Here is a 25,103-nt window from a genome sequence, read left to right on the forward strand (position 1 = left end):
TACAGTAATTTTATTTTATTTTTAGGCAACTCATGAGAACATTATTTACAATACCAGGCTGGCACTGGGAACAAATCTGGTCTCAGATCAGGGAGCTGACATTTAAGAAGCTCAGTTTGGACCTTTCCTTCAAAAAAACTAATTACTAAAAATAAGATTTTTTCAGCAGAGCTGTGACCTCAGCTAAATGAAATAATGGATCTGTTGAAGGGAAAACAATCTACTTGAATGATGAAAGTGCATCTCCTAACTAAAGCTTTTTGGCATGAGAGCAGGTGAGTTGTGTTCACCTTCCACTTGTATAACTTCTTCGCCACTGAAGTCTGGTTTCATAATACAGTCTAACAGGTATAGCTCTTTAATTGTAAATCTGATACACTTCCCTTAAATCAATATATTCAATATTTTACTGATAGAGTCGAGAAACACTTGAAGCCTAATTTACCAAATGTCAGTGTAAGCCATCAAGTTTGTCAAGCAGCAAAAAGTGCGCAACCACAGCCAAGTTCTCCTCAGCAGAGATGCGTGGAGTTGGCCTTGCTGTGGAAATTTGGACACCCAGAGGACAGAATGATGTACGGTGAAAACAGAGAGGGCAGAGACAGGCAGTGATGTCAAGATATAATCAGGCTTTATTACTGGAGTCTCTGAAACTTAAAATCATTCAAACGTCTGGTCTCTTTGATGTTTAGCTCCATGCATCCATCAGTCCATCCCTTTGCCACTTAGTCCATCTGACTTCTACCTCCTGCTCCCTCCTCATCAGTCTTCCAGCGCCAGTGTGTTGAGTTCTTCATCGAGCTCCTCCAGATCTTCTCCCGTAAACAGGTTTTCATCTACCGGTACTTCCTCTTCCTCTTCATCCTCCCCTCCTCCGTCCTCCCCTCCGCCCTCTTCCTCTGAAAGCCCGTTGGCCTCGGCGCCACCACAAGCTCCGTTCAGCTGCTCTTCTGCAAGAAGGAGGGAAAAAAAATGCTAATCACACAACTGACCTTTGTTCATCAGAAGTAATGTGTTTGTTCTCTTACAAAAAAGATAAATTTTGACCAGTGTGTTTTTTTTCTCACCGTCGTCCGATTCCGTCGTCTCCGTCTTATTCCTAGAGGTGAACCGGTCCGTGGATGCTACAGTAATACCTGTGTTGTCGACCTCTTGTGGAACAAAGCGAGATAAGTCTATGTCCTGGACGTCTGTAGTATCAATCTGAAATTTAAAAGAAGAAAGAAAAGAAAACAAGAGAAACATTAAGTTAGAAAATAAAGAAAAAACGTGGAAGGGCTGGAAATTAGGGCTGGGTATCGTCACTGATTTCTAGAATCGATTCAATTCCGATTCACAAGGTCCCGAATCGATTCGATCCACGATTCGATTTAATTCGATTCGATTCACTTCGATTTGAATCTGGGAAATTTTGACAGTCAGAAATATTATAATTCAGATTTTTATCTATAAAAAGGAAGCTGACACATGCAAGACTTTATGAAAGGTGTGAGCATCACAGCAGATGCCTTTGTGTCAAAGTAGGTGAGGATAAAACACAGAAAAACATGAAGGTGATTTTCCTGGCCTGGGATTTTATAAAAATATTCTGCAGTACATCAAAAACGAAAGAAAACCATTAATCAACATATGAACATTACCTCTGAAGTTACAGCGGTTTTATCAGAGACACGGCTGAGTGTTTTGCATTTTGCATAATTTTAAAAAGTTTAAATTTGTTCAGCATTGAACGGCAGAAATTAGGTTTTCTTTTCGGAAGTATATAAAACGAAAAACTGACAGCGCTGTAAACAACGGTAGACTTGTGCGTAACAAGCAAGCGAATAATGCAGAAAACAGTACAGAGAGAAAGAGAGAGAGAGAGAGAGAGAGAGCTGTGCATCGTGGTCGAAGCAAAACAGTAAAAGTCAGAGTGAATACATGACGATGTTTATGTGAAGCGTAGTTTGGATCTTCTTTTGCTGCTGGTTCAGTCAATATTGATTGGAGAGAGATCAAACTAACAGCTTTAGAATCAGCGCATAAAGGGCGTGAACACAAAGCGCAGACCCGCCCACAGATCAGAATCGAGCGTCGGCTTTTAGCCCCGACCGTGAGAAAGGCGACATCTCACTGATTCTGATCCGCGGGTTGCGCTGTGTGTTTAAGTCTTTGTGCAGAATCCATGTTCCTGCTCTCATTTACTGTCTTAGCTGTTTGGTGGTTGTTGAAATTTTGTGAGATTTCACCAGAGATTCTGGCATTTCGGGCAAAATAAATTTATATTAAAAAATCGATTCAGGATTTTAATGAATCGATTTTACGTTATCCAAGCCAGAATCGATTTTAATCGATAAATTGATTATAAAAACCCACCCCTACTGGAAATGTGAATTTCGAAAAACTTTGAAAATTGCAAGAAAAAAAAGTTAGATTAAAATTCTTATCTTTGATGTATAAATTTTTCCTTTTCCATAAAATTAGAAAATATCTGAATACTAGTCTAGCTAGGAAGCATAAACCATTGTGGCTACATTGGAAAGGCAACAATAACAACTGTCAAAAAGGGAATTTTGGGAGACCTGCATGTGTGGATTTAACTAAAAACACTGACATTGTCTCGATATGTGGCACAGATGTGCATGGCTCAACCAATCACTGGTAAGAAGGTTCAACTATCATTAACACTATCAGTAATATTAATATTTATTCCCCTATAAGTCTTTTTTCACCAGCTATAAAATACTGAGATACTGGCTTCATATTTGAATGCTTGTTCTCCAGTATAAATCAGTACCTTAACATATCTGCCCGACTACACCGACCTCACAGAGGAACTAAAATAAATCGCTTGAAGTGGGAACACCAACATCAAAACATTTATATTTCATACCAACGACGCAAACTATATTAGACACCAAACACAGGTTATTGTGCGGGGACATCTCATTTCAAGTGTGAGCCACAGAGCTGAAATCAATATAAACTCACAGACTACAGAAAAACAAGACCGTGGGAGGTTTTTGTCTATTCTAAAACACAGAGCTTCTTTCAAACTGCCTCCAACCAAATCTGTGAGTTTATTGCATTATGCAATTGCTGGAAATTTCATAATTACCTCTTCCTCCTCCTCTTCTTCTTCGTCGGCGTATCTAGTGTCGTCAGCTTCATCGTCGTCGTCATCAACCAGCTCTGGGCGGAATTCGAACACCTCACGGCCGCTCACCTGCAGATAATTAATACAGATAATGATACAAATTGCGTTTAGACATTTTTGCTTCGCCACCGCTGCCAAGGTGAAATTTCACAACAGCTGCACTCACCACCAGAGATTTGCCGGCCTTAAAATCAGCCTTCTTCTTCTCCAGTTCCTCCCTTGCTTTGTCCACCTGATAAAACAAAAGCATCAAGTATATCATGACAAAAATATTTGACAAAGCTTTAATGATTTCAGTCATTGAAAACCCCCCCCGAGCCATCAAGTCTTTAATAATATCAGGGAAAAAGTGGGGACTTGGCCCTGACAACCTGATGCTACTACAATGTTTGAATGTGTCCAACCTTCTCCTGCCTTTTCCTTTTCTTCCAAGCCAGGAAAGTCTCCAGAGTTATCCGAGTGACATTTGCACCCAGAGCTGCACGCTGGAGAGAGACAAAGAAAGAAATCTCAGTTTCCGCACTTAAATTAATTAATTTGAGGTAACAGCATGAGGCCACAACATCTGAAGACAGAGACATTTCTTAGCATTCAATTATAATATCTCAGTCTTAGCTTATGTCTTCTCTTAACAGCAAGTTTTGCTGTTTTTCAATACTGAGTAGAAATAGTTTACTTTCATAATTACATATGTTGAGTTGTTAGTAGGGCTGGGCTATATCATACTGTTCACGGTAATACCGGTGTAATTTTGGGCAACGATAGGAAAATGAAATATCGCGATAGAATATGGGTAAAACGCGCATGCGCACTGCCTATGTTTACATACGCACATGGCGGTGACGCAGAATGAGAAGAGCGAAAGCGGATCGTTAAATGAAACGGATGAGCCAGAACTGGTTTGTTAAAATGCTGCAACTTCAGTGGTGTGGAACTGGTTTAGCTTTCGTCCGTCAGATACACATCAAAGCACTATTTTTGGTAGAGCATGCTAGCAGGCCGTCGTTATTACCGTGTTGTTTGGAAAATACGGCACACTTAAAATCAATCCTTTGATGTTTCTGAAAATCGACAGTGCCCCTTATAATCCCGTGTGCCTTATGTATGAACTCTGGTTGTGTTTACTGACCTCGAAACGATTTTATGTACACGGCGCTCGAAAATCTGTCAGATGTTTCAGTACGACTTTGCTAAGCTACGAAGCCGCACCGCTTGATGGACTGTTGGAGCATTACGGCTCCGACAGTACGTATCACCTCGCGGAGTGATACGTACTGTGCTTCAACATAATATTACCGTATTGTGTGTGTATAACCTCTTTTTAAGTTTTGTGGATATTACACATGGTTATGCTGAGGATATGTCGACCAGTTTCCACTGGAAATGCCTTTTGGTTAAACTGTCAGCAAGGAATTTGCACTGTTACATTTTTATGTAACTTTAATGCACATAAAAAAAACAGCTGCTTGTTTAAGTGAAAATACCTTGATGGGGTTTTTTGCACTAATAAAGTTGTGGAGTTGTAAAGTATTTTGTCTAGTGTCAATTATATCGTCAGTTACATCGTTATCGCAAATTTTCAAATGTATATCGTGATAAATATTTTTGGTCATATCGCCCTGCCCTAGTTGTTAGCTAACATCCTAACAAGTAACACATTCAAAAAAAATCCAAAACAGCAGCACTGACCGCGACACCAATTTATATTAAGCAGTTTTGTATTCATGTTTAAACATCGTTCCACTACCCTGCAGAGGTCACATAGTTTGCTCACATTTATTAGCACTGCTGTCACTAAATGTCTAAGATGTCTGAAATGATACGTAGTCTCGTCTGTCTGGACTAAACTATTTGAAACGTACTTTTCTTAAGAAATCATAACTGATTCAGATACATGTTTGCACTCAGCTTGGACTAGGTGAGGCTGCTGCTATTGGTTGTGATGTGTGTGCCATTACAGGAACACCAGTAGTGATAACATTCACACTTAAAGCTTTAAGCTGGAGACGTGAAAGTTGGCAGAAGCTCTAAACACAGACAACTTAGCGTTCTGTTTCAGGCATTTTTTAATAGTTAAGCTGTCCAACATGATTTCAACAGAAACTGCTATAAAGTTTTAACAAAATGCAGTGACTTCTTCAACATGGTGTCAGTCAGTCTGGATCAAAGTGGTGCTTTCATACCAAGTCTGTTCCTCTAGCTGCAAAAAATACAATGGCTCAATCCCAGACGTTTTGTTTCTTATATTGTAAGTAACACTAGTAATTGTATAACCAATGACAATTTGGTCTAATGGGACCATATCGAGCAACAACTGACCAGTGGACCCTGGGACTACCGCTCTCCTATTGACCTGCCTACTTGGAGCATTAGTTGAGGCATTTAATCATTCAGCACCCACGTAAAGGTTTCACAGCTTCTGTTTGGTTTGATACGTGAACCTCCACACCAGGCTGAGCCAGCCTTTTGAAGATAAAGGAGAAAAGTGCAAAGTTGTCTAAGGTAAAAACGGTTTGCATATCAGCAATACCAAAGACAGCAGCCTCACTTTTACACCTTCCAGTCCATCTCATTCAATAGTTGAACTCTGCTGCTGTTACTCACCTCAAAGGTTCCCTAAAGCACGCTGTTGTAGTTATCCTTACCTCACTCTCTACAAGTTCCTCCAACGAGATCTCTTCCTCCGTCTCCTCCTTCTTTTTGTCTTTTTTCAGTACAAAACCGGGAGGCAGAGCATGCCGGTACATACAACTGTCGCCCCCTGCGGGACACACCCAGAACCAGCCGTACTTATTGTTTTCTATGGCCTCCAAGAAGTACTTACACACCTGCAGACAAACAAGTGTGAGTTAGCAACAGTAAAGCAGACAAAATTTTGTATCATTATTGGTATTAGTTGACTGAACTGTTAGCTGGACTGTCTTTGAGGGATTTTGTTTAGAGCCAAAAGACTCTTGGGAACAAACAGAGGAAAAAAGCACTTTTTTCCCCTAGATTTGGTTTTCTCTGCTTCTTCTTTATCCATCAAACATCCTGAACTCCCTGCATTTCATCTTACCACACAAACAAGTCTGTTTCCCACACTCTCATTAAACCACCTGATGAAAACACAGACGACCAGCAAATATCTAGCTCCTTGTCTTCATTCAATTGTTTTTCATAACAACAGACTTACGATTTGTGTTTTGGCTTTCTTCTTCTCAGCTTCTCCGTGTTTTTTGTTGACGACTTCCTCTAGTTTCTTCTCATCCCAGTTCTCCATAGTGTCTGAAAGCAGCACATCACAATCTTTCAGCATTGGGTATGAATTCAAATCACTAAAATGCCCAACACCCTCTCCTGTAGCTCATAAAAATAGCTCACATTGGCCTTTTTTGTACGAGGATGGGGCTCTGAGATAGTAAGACGTAGCAGAACTTTCAGTTAATTTTCAAAGGAAAAACAAACAAACATAGTAGGCATGATGGACCACTGTCCAGGTAAAGTCAATAAAGGAGATAAGGCAAAGGCCTGGTTAATTTAATTAAGTGTTCATCACTGGATTTTAAGTCCAGATATCAGTAATGAATGAGGCTTAAACAAAGCTGCCATAAAGTAGGCTTAAGACCCATGTAATCATAACTAAACTGTTTACATTTTTAGCAGATGGTTGTCTTCTTAATTTATCTGAATAATATAAAATGATAACAAACAGATTTCCTAAGAGAAATCATGATGCAGATGTTGACATCACGCAGAATAAACACCATTTCAATATGTACAAGTTAACTGTGATGTCTACCAACCTTTCTCCAGGTCTTCATCTCTTTCGTCCACATAGACGCTTCTCTTTTCACATTTCCTCTCCATGGATAGATCATGGCTGAACTTGCACTTGTCTCCTTTAGTACACTGACCCTGCTTAAAGAACGCACACAGCACTGACTTTGGATCAACACCTGCAGGAAATAAAGAGATAAAAAAAAGATCAATCATCTTTTCTTATCAAATTTAACACATCAAATGATTCATCTCCTGTGTGTCACACGCTGTGTGTTACCTTTGCTGACTTTCTGAGCAACAACTACAGGTTTAAAAAGCTCATTGAGTTCATCCAGCTCTTTCTTCTTATCATTCTTCTTGGTGGTCTTTTCTGCCTCAGCCTGGGCAATCTAAACACGACAAATTCAGCCACATTTAAAGATTATCTTACTTACAAAAGCTTTAAGGAAGACAGCAAGTACAGGGAGCAAAAGTAAGAGAAGAATGTTTGGCTTAAGGATTAAGAAGATACACAAGGATGAAGGCAGAAAGAGATACAGAAGGCAACAGTTTGCTAACCTGTCTGGCACTTTGTTGTCCATATTTGACTTGCTGAGTAACATTCTTGATGTACTTCTGCTGCTTGGCCCCTTTTTTGTTCTTTAAGCCAAATGTCTTATCCTACAAAAAACACAAAAGCCCAAACACATCTTTATTAATTGTCACTTTTATAATACAATTCCAAACACATACATCACTACAAAAATCCACTTGACACATCTGCAAGATTGTAGTCTTGGTTCAGTCTTTGGTAGGCTCATTATGCAAAGCATAACCTCCAAGTTTGCTTTTATTCCATAGATGCTTTAAAATAAGGATGAGGAATCTGTTTTCTTTGGTTCTACTAACAGCAACATGAGACCAGTGATTAGTGACTTCAGAGAAACCAAAATTTGTCTCAGCAGACCAAGTCTGTGAAAAGTTCCTATCGACAAGGAACATTTCATAAATGCATGTCTAATTCAATAAATACTGACACACTTGTTCAAAATCTGACATACAGCTATGATAAAAATTAGACATCATTATTGAGGGTAATTTTCACAGCGATTAGAACTGAAGGCTATGGTTGGCCTTGTGCGGCACTGTATCGCTCTGTGTCTAAATGTTTTATAATTGCACTACCTTGCCTGCGGCACTCATCCCAAGTTTCATCTTTATTTGGTTGTTCATTCTTTATTAAAAACCCATAGGCCCAATTCACCATCCACCATAACAGTAGGCTTTGATTTTAACAGGTGGTATTGAACCAAGAGTGCAATATGTGGCTCATCTATGTGTTTGAATAGTTATTTTACCAACAACAAAAGTCACACCTACAGCCTGGCTCAACACCATTTTCTGTTGTAAAATTAAAAACTTTGCAACTGAAAGCAAGAGTTGCTTGTCTGGTGTTAAGGAAACTGAATTATGAAGTTGCATGTTAAAAACTTCGAGCACAATCTGCGCCCCTTTCAAAATTTACTTGAAATTCCCGCTGCTAAACTTAACCACAACAGAAAACATGTAAGCGTCCGGAAGACGCTGATAACATTAAGTGTTGTTTCAGGAAAAAACTAAATACACACAAATTGAGCTTGAAGTTACTCATTTCTAGCCGGTTTACATCACTGAAACAGACTGAAAGCAGCCCTGAGGCCGGTCAGAAAACAGGCCTTTCACTCTGCGCCTTCGTGCCCGTTTGTGTTTAAAACCATAAATACAACCTCATAAAACACTACATAAGCTTTACCATAATGTCTGTAATTCTTACATGCGTCTTCAACAGGGGATATTAACCTTAAAGCAATAACTGTAGGCACTTGCTCATGCGGCGGGACGGCCCTGATAGCAGCTTAGCTTTATCGGTTAGCTGCATGCCTTCGTCGAGACAGTCAGCTAGCTTTAGGTTTAACTATAACCGAAGGAGCCTTTAGTAGAATACTACTAACTACTTGGAAATATGGACCGAACAATTAGAAAGCACTGTCAACTGCCCAGAGGCCAGAACAACTTTACGATTCACCTGTCAGCACTTGCGATAGCCGCGGTTAGCCGTATGCTAGCTTATCAGCTAGGGTTAGTCAACGACACGCTAACTCGTGTAACTTTTACCTCAATAATCTTTTCCTTTTTCTTCTCCTGAGTTTTTTTATTTCCCCCGGGCGGGGCGGGTTTCTTCGGAGGCATGCCGGCTCAGGTATAGCTCTGAACAAAATGCGTGAAGCTGTTCAATATCTTTATTAATATGGTGATTTTGCAGGGAAGTCAGCTCCACATTACCCGGTTGTTGCTAGCACCGCAACAGCGCCTTCTAGGCCACATGTGAGTTGTTGATGTTCTGTGACGTCAACACGCACCCCGAGAGGCAGGATGGGTACTGTAGTCTGTAGAAAAATCAGACTCAGAATACTTTATCAATGCCTAAGGAAATTATGTAATCCCTAAGGAAATTGCAAAACACGTCTAGTTCAGGGGTGTCGAACATAAGGCTCTTCTTCCTCTTCTTCTTCTTAAGATAATTACGGTGGTGGTGCAGGACATTAGTGATGGGATTTCCGGCTCTTTTTAGAGATCCGGCTCTTTCGGCTCGGCTCACTAAAAAGAGCCGGCTCTTCAGGTTGTTTTGTTGCTTTAATTATTTAATCATTAACAATAATATAAAATTATGCAGAAAAGGAATTACTAATGTTAAAAAAAGTGGTTTTATTATATATGTTTATATATGGCCCCGAGAGACAAAGCACGTACAAACTCTAAAGCATATACAAACTCCAAAAAGCACGTACAAACTCCAAAACACATTTCTAGCGTTTAATGAACTTCCAAAACAGAGCTACCTAGATCACTTAAATTACACAATTGAAAGCATGTGTGTATTGTTTGTGTATTTATAGACAAGCACTCATATTTATTCAAATAATTAAAAAAAAAAAGTTCATTTACCTGTTACTACCACACACCAAATCCGGTTGTTGATACTTCCTGGCTTGTGTAGCCACTAGGAAACAAAAGCTCAACACTGCGCCCTAGCATCCTGGAGCACTTCTGTTGTCTTTTGTACGTGATTCTGAGTTTGTACGTGCTTCTGAGTTTTTACGCGTTTTGGAGTTTGTACATGCTTAGGAGTTTGTACGTGTTTTGGAGTTTGTACGTGCTTTGTCTCTAAGGGCCACCATAAATATACTTTATTTATTCACTCCACATAAAATATAATAAATAAATCATATAATACAAAAAACAACTATTTACATTTTAAATTTTTAACTATTTAAATTTTCAGCTTTTTCCTTTTAAACAAATTTAACGTGAAACAACACAAAACACTGCAAACCACAACACAATTAAATATAAATTCAAATATTAAGGCTCTAAGAGCCATTTCGTTCGCGAACGACCCATCACTACAGGACATGTATGAAGACATGGTGAGACGGTAAGATGTGTTTAAGGTGCGGGTAGGATTAATTTAGGGATCAGCTCTGAGCCCATTCTTGTTTGCAGTGATGATGGACAGGTAGAAGGTTGAAGAGAGTCTGGAGAGGGAGAGGTATGCTTTGGAGAGAAGAGGAATGAAATTCCGCAATTGCGCACTACTGGCACGGTCTTTGCGCACAGAAAATCTGCTTTGCACACACACACAAAAAATCTAACCTGAATTGAAATTAAAATTAATACTTTAACTATTCTTTTTTGCAGTGTTAGCCAGTAAGTGACTGGCTGCTCCCCTATGGGATTAGAACGATGCCACCTTATCCCATAGTCCAGCCAATAATGCGATTCACATTCGTATATACGCAGCTAATCAACGTGGTTGACAGGCTATGACAGCGTCTTTATGTGCCGACACCGGTGTTTTAGCTAGCAAAGCGGCGTGGCTGATATGGAGCGAAGCCACGTTAATGACAACGTGTTGGAGATGTCCAACCATTGGAGATGTCAGCAGGACAGACGGAACAATTGACGGAAAAATTGTGGACTTTATACCAGTTTTTAAATTGTGTTGATAGGCCACGTAAAACCAGAGTTATGATAAAAAAATATCTGCAATGTTTGGTTTCCTTGCTGAATACTATCGTTGTTTATTTACTGCGGGAAGAAACGGTAAAAACGGCGTTTTATAAGAAAAAAGGCTTGAAAGCCTGTGAGCAAAAACAAACTCCACCCCCCTCTCCCTTTCCTATTCGTCCAAAAAAGTACCATGTCGACCAATCAAAAAATGATATGGCAACGTGGCATCTAGTTGTTAAGAAACGGGGGGAAGTTTTAGGAGTGACGCAGAGTGGCACAAATAATTTGTGTGGCATCAAATTTGATGCAGAACAGCTGATTGTTCTGTAAATAGTTTGAAATGTTTATTTAAAAACGCCTTGGCTGAATTAAAAAAAAATAGCTGCAAAAAACGTTGTTGTTTGCCAAGAAGTAACTATATAATTAACTGCCCAGCATTGGTCATTATATACGCTATTTTGCAGACAGAGAGTTACAGGACTCTCTCCCAGACCACAGACTCATAATCCAAATCAGAGCTTTATTAAAAAATTTTTAAAAAGTTGTGTTTTCAAAATTGGAGTTCACGTTATTTTTACTTCCAATGGTGTTAACATACTACACAGGTCAATGACTAGATTTAAAAAAAAAAAAAAAATTCATTGTAAGTGGGCTAAAGCAGTTAATTAAAAGTAGTCTTACATAAATGTAAATGCGGTAATTTGATTATTTTAATAAACCATGTAACTTGGATGGATTCGATGCTGGCGTGACCACAGTGCACACGTCTGATGTTGCTCACAGTGGTCCAAGGGACCGCTCAGGGAGTTTGTGTGTTCGCTCAGACACGTGAAAAATTAGAGGGAACATTGCTCACAAGTTTCAGTGTGCATATACTGCAGACTATGATACCGGGTTTGAAGTCATTTGATTGCAGTTATAAGATTTAACCATCTGGTGTCAGTATTGCAATATATGTCAGCTGAAGCAAGACGCTTCAAGAAGTTGTACATTAAGAAAAGAGGACCTCACTCATTTAATGGTCAAGTGTAAACAAAATTCAGACATATATTGTTAGAGAGCCCAGAATTATATGAGAGCACGAACTTTCTGTGTTTTGGAAAACTAACTGAATAATGAGGAAAACAGATCTGCAGTGTTACAAATATTTAGTTATTACAAAAACATCTTCAAAATTATTTGAAATGCTGCCTGCAAGGTGAGGTGATATAATGAAGCCACTATGAGAGAGTACTTACTTTACAGTTTCTTTTGACAGATTAATGTCGCAGCCTCAAACAGCAACCAAAAGATCAAGAAGTGGCTCAACTCATGAGACTTGAGAAGGACCACATGCCTAAATTGGAGTTTGGTTGAATGACTTTGGAGCATTTGATTACACAGGTACTGAGAAATCAGCAGAAAGGAGATGTGTGTTTCTATCATAGGCGGTAGATAAAAAAGGTTATTAGAGAGCCACCATCTGGCCACTGAAAATAAGACTGTTTTATTAGCTTTTTACTCTTTTTTTTTTCACCGTTTGATTAGACCACTAGTCAATTAATTTCAACTTTGGTATGACTTTTACTGGCTGAGTAATGGATCAGCCCCTATCTGCAAACCCTCTGTGGTTTGCTGTGAGGAAAATTATAGGAAGCACAAAAAGAAGAGAAAGAGCAGGAACAAAGCTACAGTTGGGTGCGTTTGAAGAAGAAAAGAAAGAAAACCCCCCTTTGTAACCGGAAGCACGAGACGTGTCATCGCTGCGAGGTGGAGAACTAACCAGCAGGGGTTTTACCGCTTCAGCTGCTGATTCAACTTGATTTAATTAGATTTCACTTAAGTTACTAATGTGATTTGGTTTGGCACATTTGAAATGTGTGGCCTTCGTTCACATTGTGCCTCGGTTCATCGGCCACTTCACTGTGTGTGCAAATGTGTGTATGTGACGCACAAGAAACCGAGGCACAGACAAGAGCCAAAATGGGTCACACACGCCTGCTCCTTTTGGGCTCTCATTTGCGCTCATGTCTTTTAATGAGTCCTGGTTTTCAAGGGTAAGGGACAACATTTACTCAGTTTGGGTGCTCTTATAATGGCAGTACTAGTTGTGCACTTTAATGAGTCCCAGAGTGAGACAATGAATTAACTCTAGTAACAGCATCCTTGGCTGAAAATGTGTTATCAAGCCATGTGTTACCAGACATTTCTCTCTGCTTGCTCTGCTGCAACTTTATTTTATTCTATCCAATGCGGAGACTTTTTTATTTCTAACACACTTATCATGCACGACTCTTTTCCACCTTGCAAATATGTGTGCGCGAGTGTGTGCATACAATAACCTATATTGACACTACCGCTGACTGCATGGCTGAAGGCTAGATTTTAAGACAACAGGGGTTGGTAATATTGCCTCAAGCAAACTTTCCCTGTGTGTTTCTTTCTCTTGCTCCTCCTTTTTCTCTTTCTCTGAACGTCTTTGTCTCTCTGAGTGGAGTATAATAAATCACTATATCTGCTAGAAGAGCATTTTCCCTATAACCTCCCTCTTCATATTCATACAAACATCGATCCTTTCTGCAGAGGGCATCATGTCACGCACACACACGCACACACACACACACACACGCTGAAGCACACACTCGAATGCACTTGAATCCAGAGAGGCCTGCAGATGGAAAGAAAACATCTCCGGCCTAATTAAGAAAGCACAACAGTCGATCTTCTTCCCATGGTAGCCGAGAAAACTTGACACTGCGCAACCTGTAACCGGCTCATTTTTCTGAGGCAATAATCAAAAGCATCCTGGTATTCAGTCTGCCTCAGCCTCCTCCTGCTTCCAAGGACAAACTGCAGCACCTTGTCTGTACCGCTAACTTGCTGAGCAGGTCATCGGCTGTCAGCTGCTCCCCATCAAGGTGTTGCACGACACCAGGGGCGAAGAAAGGGGCAGGAACGATAATCTCCAGCCAGGCCCACCCAGGCAACCTCCTGCTCCAAAAGCAAAAACATGTATCTCCACTGTAGATTGGGGAAAAGTGTTCTGCTGCATAAAGACCTTGACCACCCATCACCTCAGGGCTTTTTTCTCTGCACACTGCTGAGATCCCATCATCCCGCGGTGCTCCCCGCAACCCAGGACTTATTCAGTGCTAAAGTTCCTCTCTTTTTTTCCTTTTTGGTGTAACGCACATTCCCCTCAACCTGCCTTGTCTACATTTACTTCAGAAGATGGTTTCTTACACTTCTGACAGTCCCAAGAGAACAGATGTGAACTTGTTGTATTTAGCTTTATGCTCTGTGTTCAGGTAATAACCAATAGCAGTAGCAAGAGTGATAGCGAGAGACGGTGCTTTTTTTTTTTTATCTGGGAAAAGGGGAGAATCGTATCCTTTTACTGATAACACAACTCGTCTGCTGCATGCATTGTACTCAGGTCCCTTGAGGCTACTGTCGGTGGAGAGATTGCTGTGTATTCCTGCTCTCGTGGTGGATTTCTGTCTCGCCGTGTGAGAGTTGAAAGTCGGTGCAAAATGAAGAGTCTAGAAAGGAGCGCTTTGCTCGCTAATCCCAAGGGACTGACACCAAAACAGGATGTTTAGCTTACTGTTGATGTTTCAGATAACTGAAGAATGTGGGACTGCAATTGTAGTGCTTTTAAGTTTCAATATCAGTGTAGCTACACTGGAAATATCTGGAAAAGCAGAACACCAAACAAGAAGATGGGCTCGAAACATTTGAGATATTTACCAGTAGCTATTTTTAAAACATGTTAAACTATTTTCAGCAGGATTTTTCTCTAACTAGCTGTCCCATTATTCACTCACTGCAGGAAAAATACTCAGGCTTCTTCTCACAATTGGATAAAGTTGTTTGTAAACCTATTACTGTCAGTCATAAGTGCTACCACCTATTCATTTTAGCAGAAGCACCAGCAGCACTGATAACCGATTTTAGGTTTTCAGCGTTTCGGCTATTGACTCCCTGCAGGGTTTTATCATCTCATGCTTGCCTGTGTGGCATAAAACTGTTGGTTGTTTTTGTGATTTTACTCATTCCTACATTTTATTGCATTCCTTTTGTGCCTTTTTATAGCGTATTCCTATTTCATTATTTTATTGTTAACTCCATCTGCAAGCCATATTCATCTCAGGGGACAATAAATATTGAATTGAACCGCACTCAGTCGTTTCAGGGAAGATTGGAAGGTGGAGGGTTTACTGCCTGATAACTGGAAACATGAATGAATGAGTGAGAACATTGGTGGGGAAAGTCAAAGGATTAGACAGAGTAGTGTTCACGGCTTTAAACCGTAGCACATTATCAGGAAAAAACAGAAAAAAAAAATCAGATAAGAAGTCTTTTAAAGTGCTCACAAAATGAAAATGATAGTGTTTAGGTTTTGGAGCTGAGCTTGAACTCCACCACCTGAGAAATAGCTCAAGAAAAAGTTTAACTTTAGAAGTTTAAACTTTATCCTCAAACTTAATTTGATGTCTTTGTAAGTCTTTATGTAAATGCTACATTAGCCTCAATTAAAATAGGGACACATACAGTCTTACTGTCAGAGTCTTCCAGGTGTGGCGCCTGTCTGTTTCTCTTTCTCTCTCCTATCCATGTGACTGGAGGCAATGTTGTGCGTTACAGTCTGTTTCAGTGCTGAGCATGGTGTCAGGAAACCCAGGGCGGGCGCACCAGTGTTTAAAGCTGGCTTCCACCACCACCTGTTGCCAGATTTTTAACCTATGCACACGTTAGCATGGCGCTTACCTGCTTGTTTGTATCCTCATGGACCTTGTACTTGCCTGCCCACCTGGAGAGAGTGCCTCACCCGCACTCACTGCCCTTGCTGCTGTAACATCTCTACTCTGAGGACTCAAATATTGGAAACCTTAGCCTGAGGAAAGAGAGGAAAACTGCAGTAACAGTGTTTGCCCCCTGCCTAAAGTATACTTACCTGCTTATTTAGAAACTTGTCCAAGTCCCCTGCAGCTTGTGAATGATCAGCTTACCAGAAAGATTACTTACCTAATTTGTTTCACTGTTTACCTGCAAGTATTCCCCGCTGTTGTTGCTCAGAGAACTGCTCATTAAAACTACTGACCTTTTTCAGTGTTCTGCATTTGAGGTTTAAATCCTTCTGGATAACATTACCACTTACTGGTCACACATTACACACATTATTAGAATGATGACATAATAATAATGCTTCAGAGGGTGTAGTAACAAGGTTTGTTTCAGCACTGCCTCTGTGCAGGAAGTTCATACATAACCATCAAAACTTAGGGCACCTGCAAGACTTATTTGGACTCGCTTTCAAGACTGCATTTGGTTCCATCACTGCAGGAAAGATCTATGTTAAGCAATTTGTTAATCCCTTAAAAAAAGACAGTTTCATGTGAAATTTAAATAATTTCATTTTTAAAAATAATACGAGCGCAGATATTAGCCCTTTTTCTCATCTCCCACCAAATGTTTAGCCAAAACGGGGGTGAGATATGACTTGGAAGAAATGGAAATTTAACACCCACAACAGGGCAAACTCTGTTGGACGCAATTCACCTTATGGGGATTAAATAATAAAAAAAACACTGACATGCACTGAAAATGAACAGGGTGTAAAGATGCTACAAAATGTTTCACACATGTGAATGGATAATGAACAGTGTTGGGAAGGTTACTTTTAAAATGTATTCCATTACAGAATACAGAATACATGCCCCAAAATGTATTCTGTAACGTATTCCGTTACGTTACTCAATGAGAGTAACGTATTCTGAATACTTTGGATTACTTAATATATTATCATGCTGTTTACAACTACATGAATGTACTATTGCTGTGTGATTTATTACTGTTACTGAAGGTCCGCGGCTCCGAACCGTAGTAAAGGGACCTCTGGCTAATACGGTGGGTTCTGTGTCGGCTCGTAGCCGAAAACTAGCTTTACTTTGTTGTCTGGGTCAACTTTGCTAGCAGAGACAGAGAGAGGCGTTGAAAGGCTGCTCCAACAGAACTTATTGTTTTTGGAGGAAAACACGAACACGGTGTACAGTCGAGTCTTAATAGCTTACTTACAGCTGGGCTCGTCAGGCACTCTTCTTGGCTGCAGTGGTTATTATTATATTTACATGCTTCCAGCTCCCGTTTTTGCTCGATGACAGCTCGTACTTTTCCTTTTTCTCCCTCCCTCGCTCACAGACACATAACGAGTATGGCAGTCCATTCTCCCTGCAGCACGGACTACACTGCCCATGATGCTACATTCTTTAGAACTATACCTGTAGCATTCTGCCTATTAGCTTAGCACAACAACAACAACAGGCGCTCTCTCACCCAGGAAACACGCAGAGCGAGAGCGTCACCCTGTAACCATGGCAACCGTAACGCTGCCGCCTGGAACTACAGAACGTAGCTGTCAAACAAAACCCAAACAGTCCTGACCCGCGACAATATGAAACAGGGAAGTACCACCGTGTAATCCATTTATTTCAACAAAGTAACTGTATTCTAAATACCACCTTTTTAAACGGTAACTGTAACGGAATACAGTTACTCATATTTTGTATTTTAAATACGTAACGGCGGTACATGTATTCCGTTACTCCCCAACACTGATAATGTGGGATTAATTTTAATCAGTCACCACTCAATACTGTACATCATCTCAAAGATTAAACCCATTTAACAGATAATAAAATGTCTTTCTATAAAGTTAATGCTTTCATATCAAAACTCAGCAACTGTTTAGTAAAGAATATGAAAAATCAAGAGAAGTCACACAATAAAAACTCAGATTATTATAGCAGAATGTTCAGAGATTACAAACTCCCAGAGATAATTAGACTTCAAATAAAAAATGAAGACTTTCATTCCAAAATTAGATATCTGCCACTTGGCAAAAAAAAGATATATATATATATATATTTTCCACCTACCAGCAGATGATTGCTGGCAGTAAAGCTCAGCACTATTATAGTTAGGAGTCGTGTCACGTTCGCTCGGCGAATTGTTACAAGTTAAGGACTTAATAAACTGTGTTTCTGAAATATTAACAGATGAAATTCAGACAGTAAGGACAAATTTATTGCAGCTTGAAATGAAACCTGTAAATCACTTTCAGTTCCATGACTGAGACTCTTGTTATTGCCAATAAAAGAATACAGATGAACATTTCACCTGCTGCCAGTCACAGCTTGTCCAAGCCTCGCAGGCATGCCTGCGTTCTAATATTCTTTTGTTTTTATTAAAACAACATGGAGGATAATTTACAAGCATAAACTGTTTAAACTTGGAATAAATAAAGGGAGCGATGCTCTTCTGGAGTCCAGTCACGTCTGAGAAGCATGCAGCTCAACTCCAACTATTTTGATTAGAGTTGAAATGAACTCCGTGTTAATGATCTGAGCGTTTCAGTTAAGATTTGCAATCAGCTAAATGGCTCAATTTAGAACAACTGAAATAAACCAAATAATTAATTTGGAAGTGTTCGGAAAGAGCTAAAAGATTAATTTCTGAGAGTGGCAAAGAAGTAAATGATTTATCTGGGAAGAAGTGGAAGGAGCTTAATGTTGAATGGAAGCAAGCGATTCATTCAAAGGAGTCGGTCCTAAATGACTCTGAGCCAGCTTCATCCTGAAGTTAAAAATAGACTTTCAGCGGTTGAAGAAGATCACTGCACACATACGCACGCACACTCACATGCACATATGCATGGCTATCGGTGCACGTGCTGTCGCCATGCAAATGCACACAAATGATACGGGAACCACAAAACACCACAATTACATTTTGTGAAATTTCAAATAAAAAAAGAAAAACTTGCTCACACACACAGCCGGTGTCACACTTTCTGTCACTAGCTCTCTTTTTTGTTCTCTCACTTGCTGACACACAAACACACACATTCTCTGACACAATCGCACATACACTGAAACACTGTCGCTCTCGCTCGCTCTCTCTCTCTCACACACACATATATATACACACACACATATACACACACATACACACACACACACTTGCGCTCTGGCTCATGAATTAAAGAGCAGAGCTGGTCCAGGGGGAAGAAATTATTCAGGCAGATCTGCTCTCTGACAGAGGAGTGGGAGGGAGGGAAGAGAGGAATGGAAAGGGAAAGAGGGAGAGGGAAGGGGGGAGGAAGAGGATGCAAAGACAGGAGGGAAAAGGAGAGGAAAAAAGGAGATGGAGAAAAGAAGAGGGGAGAGAAGAAAAGGACCTTTAATAAGGAATGCACTGATTTGACATAGAGAGGCGATCGAACCCCCAGTGGTGCACTGCATGAGTGCATGTGTTTCAGTTCTGTGTCTCCCCAGCCCTCCCCCCTGGCTTGTGTGTGCTTCTTTATTGACTCTCTGTGTAATGGATGTGGGTATGCATGTATCTGTTTCTTTGTGAGGTTATGTTAGTACCTGTGTGAGCATTCAGGTGTGTGCGTGTGCGTGCGTGCCACTTTCATGCTGCTGGATGGCAAGTTTCTCTTTTAGTCTAACTTCACATGTTGCATTAAAACAGGTGATAAGAGACGTTTTCTGTCCAAGCTCCCCGATGAGGTGAAAATTAAAGGGAAAAACCTGCTGAACAGCCATCTAACCGCAGCACACAGGACATATATCAAAGCTAGCTCTGAATTTTCCACAGTGTAAGGCTGGATAGATTAGAGGTCCTCACATGTCCAAACCGCTCTTATGTAAGCAGTACCACAAACTATTTTTTGATTTCAAATGAAATTTGAAAGTTAGACACCCCAAAATTGATTGAGGAAGCGTGTTATTTCAGAGATAGGTGAGATATGAAAACCAAAGTCCAGTATGACTAACGGATCGGTGAATTCGAAGGCTTATCAGAGGCTAAAATACAGCAGCTCTAGACAGTTATCAGTTGTGCAGTTATTTTATCTTTAAATGTTAAAATAATGATTTAAATGATAAAAAATAAACTTTCTGGTAAAAAAGTCATGTCGGTCAGGAATATGTGGTTGAAGGACTATTGCTGCATGATGTTGATTTCTCGATTATCATGGCTTTCCTTACTTCCCTCTAGTGTTATTCCAGGCACAGACCTTTGTTAATCATCTTTAATATTAGTCTTTCTGTCACAGTTTCAGTTATTTATCTTTTGGTCATTTCCTGTTTTAACTGGAAGATTAGTTTGCTGTTGCTTTCTTACACTGTGGGTTTTCAGTAATAATAAAGTTTGACTTTTGTTCCCTTTGACCTGTGTGTGCAGTGTTGGGGAGTAACGGAATACATGTACCGCCGTTACGTATTTAAAATACAAAATATGAGTAACTGTATTCCGTTACAGTTACCGTTTAAAAAGGTGGTATTTAGAATACAGTTACTTTGTTAAAATAAATGGATTACACGGCGGTACTTCCCTGTTTCATATTGTGGCGGGTCAGGACTGTTTGGGTTTTGTTTGACAGCTACGTTCTGTTGTTCCAGGCGGCAGCGTTACGGTTGCCATGGTTACAGGGTGACGCTCTCGCTCTGCGCGTTTCCTGGGTGAGAGAGCGCCTTTTTGTTCTTGTTGTGCTAAGCTAATAGGCAGAATGCTACAGGTATAGCTCTAAAGAATGTAGCATCATAGGCAGTGTAGTCCGTGCTGCAGGGAGAATGGACTGCCATACACGTTATGTGTCTGTGAGCGAGGGAGGGAGAAAAAGGAAAAGTACGAGCTGTCATCGAGCAAAAACGGGAGCTGGAAGCATGTAAATATAATAATAACCACTGCAGCCAAGAAGAGTGCCTGACGAGCCCAGTTGTAAGTAAGCTATTAAGACTCGACTGTACACCGTGTTCGTGTTTTCCTCCAAAAACAATAAGTTCTGTTGGAGCAGCCTTTCAACGCCTCTCTCTGTCTCTGGCTAGCAAAGTTGACCCAGACAACAAAGTAAAGCTAGTTTTCGGCTACGAGCCCGACACGAACCGACGTATTAGCCAGAGGTCCCTTTACTACGGTTCGGAGCCGCGGACCTTCAGTAACAGTAATAAATCACAGCAATAGTACATTCATGTAGTTGTAAACAGCATGATAATATATTAAGTAATCCAAGTATTCAGAATACGTTACTCTCATTGAGTAACGTAACGGAATACGTTACAGAATACATTTTGGGGCATGTATTCTGTAATCTGTAATGGAATACATTTTAAAAGTAACCTTCCCAACACTGTGTGTGTGTGTTCTTTTTCTGAAAGGATGGGCCTTTTTAATGCAGTCAGTTTGAACACAGCATCAAGGTGCGTTCAAACAGGAAGACACCAACAGCTACATGGGACCGGACATCACAGTGACATGTCAGTGAACTTCAAAGACCTGTAGCGATGACTGGTGAAATAAGAATGATAAATAGAGCAAGCAATTTAATAGGGTACCACTGGAAATGAAAACATAATTGACTCACATATTTAGGTGCATGTACCAACAAAATCAGAGCCTGGAATGTCCATTAGTAACCAGCTACAGCTACAAAGCACCATATTGTCCCTCATATGTCCAATTTTTGTTCTTTATTTCTCTTATTTATTAGTTTTAAATCTTTGTGTTATGATCCCAGGTTCAGCTGTGGGCTTTTGAACCTCTGATGGTGAATTCTTTGTTTGGTGTTATAGTTTTGCTTTTTGACCTTCGTGTTTTCTTCAGCATGTTTGGAAGCTTTAGTTTTATTATAATTTAGCCTTAATATTTGAGTTTATGTTACTTACTTATTTGTTTACTGGTCTATCCTCAAGTTTATTCATGTGTCTCTGTTCTCACTTCCTGTTTTATTAAAAACAATTAATCTAGTCTGAATACTTGCGAATTCAAACACACGCAGTGAAAGTGAAGGTGATTTGAGATGTTGCCTCTTTAAATGTGGACACGCTGCGTAGTCCTGTTTTATTATTAGCCTTAATATTTTTATTCTTGAAGTTTTTAGAGTGTCTTTGCATCCAAATAATCCTTATTAATATTTTACTGGTCCTCAGGGCAGCTCTTCTGATTGGCTGGACAATAGATTGCGTGGGGCTTCTTTGCTCACAGGCAAGGTTGTGTGCCTGAGAAGCGTAGTAGGGATATTCCCTCTGACTAACATCATATAGACCCTGGAATAGGAGGAAAACCTCCCTGAAACAAAGCATTTCGAGCAGTATGAAGCCTGAACTTTTAGATCACAGGGATTAGTTTTGTATATACACTGACTTATTTAGAAAACATTTAGTGCAAATTAAAAGATCAAATCAGCCATACAAAATGCATGTAGTCCACCTCGTCCATATAATTCACATTTTCATGAATTAAAAGTATTGATTATCCTGGAAAAAAAGAATAAAAATCAGAATTTTTTAAAAATTCTAATATTATAGGGTCTCTATTTTACAATATAAAGCACCTCGAGATGCTTGTAAATTGTTACGATATCAACAAAATTGAACTGAATTGAATTTTAATAATCTCATTCAATTTCATTTTCAATTAGAACCATATCCTTTAAACCTGGGGCCTTGTTATTATGCTACTTCCCCCAAAAAACAACTTAAAAAGTTATGAACAGGAGTTTAAATCATCCCTAAAAAGTACCTGATGATTACAGTAATTAATGAGCAGCCAAAGTGAAAAGAGCACCAATCCACATAATTCCACATAATTTAAGTGCACACCATGTTTGAACACACACACATACACACACAAAACCCACCACAACTTCACTTGCAATAAATAAATCCATCATGATCAATGCTGTCAGTGTTTACTCAGATATTTCACATGTAGAAATGCCCACATCAGTCATGCATTCCAGTTTTTTATACATAAACGTGCTTGTGTGTTATAAAAAAAAGTGGTCTGTGTTTTACTTTTATTTTATTGATCTAAAGTGGACCACTAATGCATTAAATCACAAGCAGCTTTTTAAGATTCTGGGTAGGTCAGAGTAGAGCAAAATCTAATTAGGTATAATACAGATTGACAGCTTATCCGATAATAATGTAAGCGTGTTTTTGTTGACTGGTTGAGGGTTTTATGTGGGCAAAATTGTACATGAGCAGACTATGTGAGATATCCATTTATATTAAATGAAAACATGCCAAAAAAAAGATACATGCCTACCATGATGTGACTGTCGTTTTCAAAGTTGGCCTCTGAGTAACTGAGTTTGAGACCTCATACTATAAACCAGCAATATAAAATACTGGAAAGTGGGACTGTGGCTCACTGCCATGAAGGCCATAGATGGATACATTTGTATATATTAAGACCACAAGCATTATAAATCTGTTGTTCAAGAGAGACCTGCACAAGGAGTCGGTAGAGGCTTTAACAGCATTAATAAACACAACTGACACACAATGCAAGGGAGTGAACATCACATCTAGATATATGCAACAACATTTTGAGAAGAAGCACAGCTTCAACAGCAACTTTTTTCTTAATTCTTTGGAATTGACTTAAACTCCCCCACGATAACCAGTTCTCACAAATTTAGCGCCTTCTTTCGATTTTTCCAGGAAAAATGGGCAGCATATTTAAAAGCTTATTTTGACCCGTTCTCTTCTGGCTCCAAGGGCAAACATTTGTATAATATTGAGAAAGCAAAGGCCGTATTGATTATGGGTTTTAGACGTGCGTACACAGATAAGTGTGTGCAAGCCCAAGCAGATATTTTTTATTTAGAAATAACCAATAACAAAATCTGTGGACACAGAGACGACACTTATCAGCAGCATACAGGAAACGGCAATTTCGATCATTTCTATGGACTATTAAAGCATAAAACACAATGGTAAACAGTATTACTATCTTTACCTGCTGTGCCAGGTGCATTCATGAAGAGCAAATGACTATAATCCAAAAAGAGAGAAAAAGTTGAGGAAATCAACGGTTTCTTCAGCTGGAGAGCAAAATTAATAAAACGCTAAACAGATAGGTCTCTAGTAACAGGACTAGGGATGAGTACCGGTATCCGGTGCCATGATGACATAAACGGTAGTAACCAGACCGGAAAGCAGCGCACATTTCGGTGCTTTTTTTCCTGAGCTGTGATACTTTCTTCTTCCTTACATTTGTATTGGTGGTTGGCAAACAGCTGAAAGGTGCATTACCGCCACCAACTGGTATGGAATGATACACTTTAGATTCTAGCCAATCATTTTACGTTTCCGAGGATAGTAGGCGGGTCCAAGTACGTACATTCTTTTAGAGCAGAGCTACAGATTAAAAACGCCCAAGGCGAAGCGGTCAAAGTCTGGCTGTACTTCACAGCAAAAGATGCAAACTCAGCAGCCTGCAACAAGTGCTTTAAGCTGATACTGTCAAAGGAGGTAACTCCTCAAATCTGATGAAACACCTGGCGATGCATAGCGTTCTTTTTTAAAGCCGAGAAATGCGCCGTATTTGATAGCTTGCTGCGAGACCTCACACCGTGCAAATCTACTGCTTGTGGGTTGCCTGTTATCGGACCCGGAGTTTGCAACATCCCCCAAAAATCCGAAGAGGAGAGTCCTGGCCCCTAGCCCTGCCAGTGGAGCAGAAATGATGATGATGGCAGCAGCAGCCGTTCTTCTCTGGGTGAGTAGCTTAATGTTGTTCGTGTGTAATTTACGTTGAGTAGGCTAACCACGTTATTACATTAATGCATGTGAGGTGAACTAGCAAACACCATCGTAGCTACATGCGGCTGTCTTCTTGTTTGATGGCAGATACTCCCTTCACCCTGGTCAAAAAGGCTAAAATGACCAAAGAAAAAGTGGAAAACAGTTAAACATGAGAGGTTTTTGGACAAAGTTTGTGTTTTTTCCATTGATTAAGCACCGCTACCAGCCAAGAATGATACCATATATGCCCCATAGCTGCAGAAAAGGCTAACATTGTTATCTTTTTACAAAAAAAACAGCTGAACATGAGAGGTTTTTGGACCAATATTGTGTTTTCCATTCTTTAAGCACCGGTTTGAGCACCGTTTAAGCACCGGCACAGTTTCAAAAGTACCGGTTTGGCACCGGTATCAGATAAAACCTAAACGATACCCATCCCTAAACAGGACACTGTATGGCATTCCAGTTTGTAGTAAACCTCATGTCTGTGTTAAGTATCCAAGTGCCTCTCCAATGACTTGTTTATTCATTTTTGGCCACTGTTAGATTTAATTTACGGGAATTTCCAAAAATAAATCAAGTATTGACCTGTCGTAGTA

General features: G+C 39.9%; 1 protein-coding gene across 2 annotated transcripts; it reads right to left on the minus strand.

Annotated features, from left to right (window-relative positions):
• On the minus strand, nt 1–23,917 carry zc3h15 (zinc finger CCCH-type containing 15). Of its 2 annotated transcripts, none has more exons than XM_085182937.1 (11): nt 23,717–23,917; nt 7,457–7,558; nt 7,176–7,287; nt 6,922–7,074; nt 6,312–6,403; nt 5,782–5,964; nt 3,541–3,621; nt 3,303–3,368; nt 3,098–3,205; nt 1,068–1,203; nt 1–950 (listed from the first exon to the last, which is right to left on the minus strand). In XM_085182937.1, exons 1-11 carry the CDS (start codon nt 23,732–23,734, stop codon nt 763–765), a joined length of 1,239 nt encoding a protein of 412 aa, XP_085039063.1. In that variant the 5' UTR covers nt 23,735–23,917; the 3' UTR covers nt 1–762. The 2 variants fall into 2 exon arrangements, with proteins under 2 accessions (XP_085039063.1, XP_085039062.1); XM_085182936.1 differs by lacking the exon at nt 23,717–23,917 and adding an exon at nt 9,032–9,252.
• Nucleotides 23,918–25,103: the final 1,186 nt, after the last annotated feature.

The sequence above is a fragment of the Neolamprologus multifasciatus genome, chromosome 13, assembly GCF_963576455.1.
Source record: "Neolamprologus multifasciatus chromosome 13, fNeoMul1.2, whole genome shotgun sequence".
In the NCBI taxonomy this organism is placed as follows: Eukaryota; Metazoa; Chordata; class Actinopteri; order Cichliformes; family Cichlidae; genus Neolamprologus; species Neolamprologus multifasciatus.

What these genes read in the sequence shown, in the direction of transcription:
- zc3h15 (XM_085182936.1), bottom strand. Translation starts at nt 9,106, where the DNA reads ATGCCTCCGAAGAAACCCGCCCCGCCCGGGGGAAATAAAAAAACTCAG. An exon ending in GACAACAAAGTGCCAGACAG is followed by an intron (nt 7,288 to 7,456) that starts GTTAGCAAACTG and finishes TGTCGTGTTTAG; the next exon opens with ATTGCCCAGGCTGAGGCAGA. An exon ending in AGAAAGCCAAAACACAAATC is followed by an intron (nt 5,965 to 6,311) that starts GTAAGTCTGTTG and finishes GTTTGTCTGCAG; the next exon opens with GTGTGTAAGTACTTCTTGGA.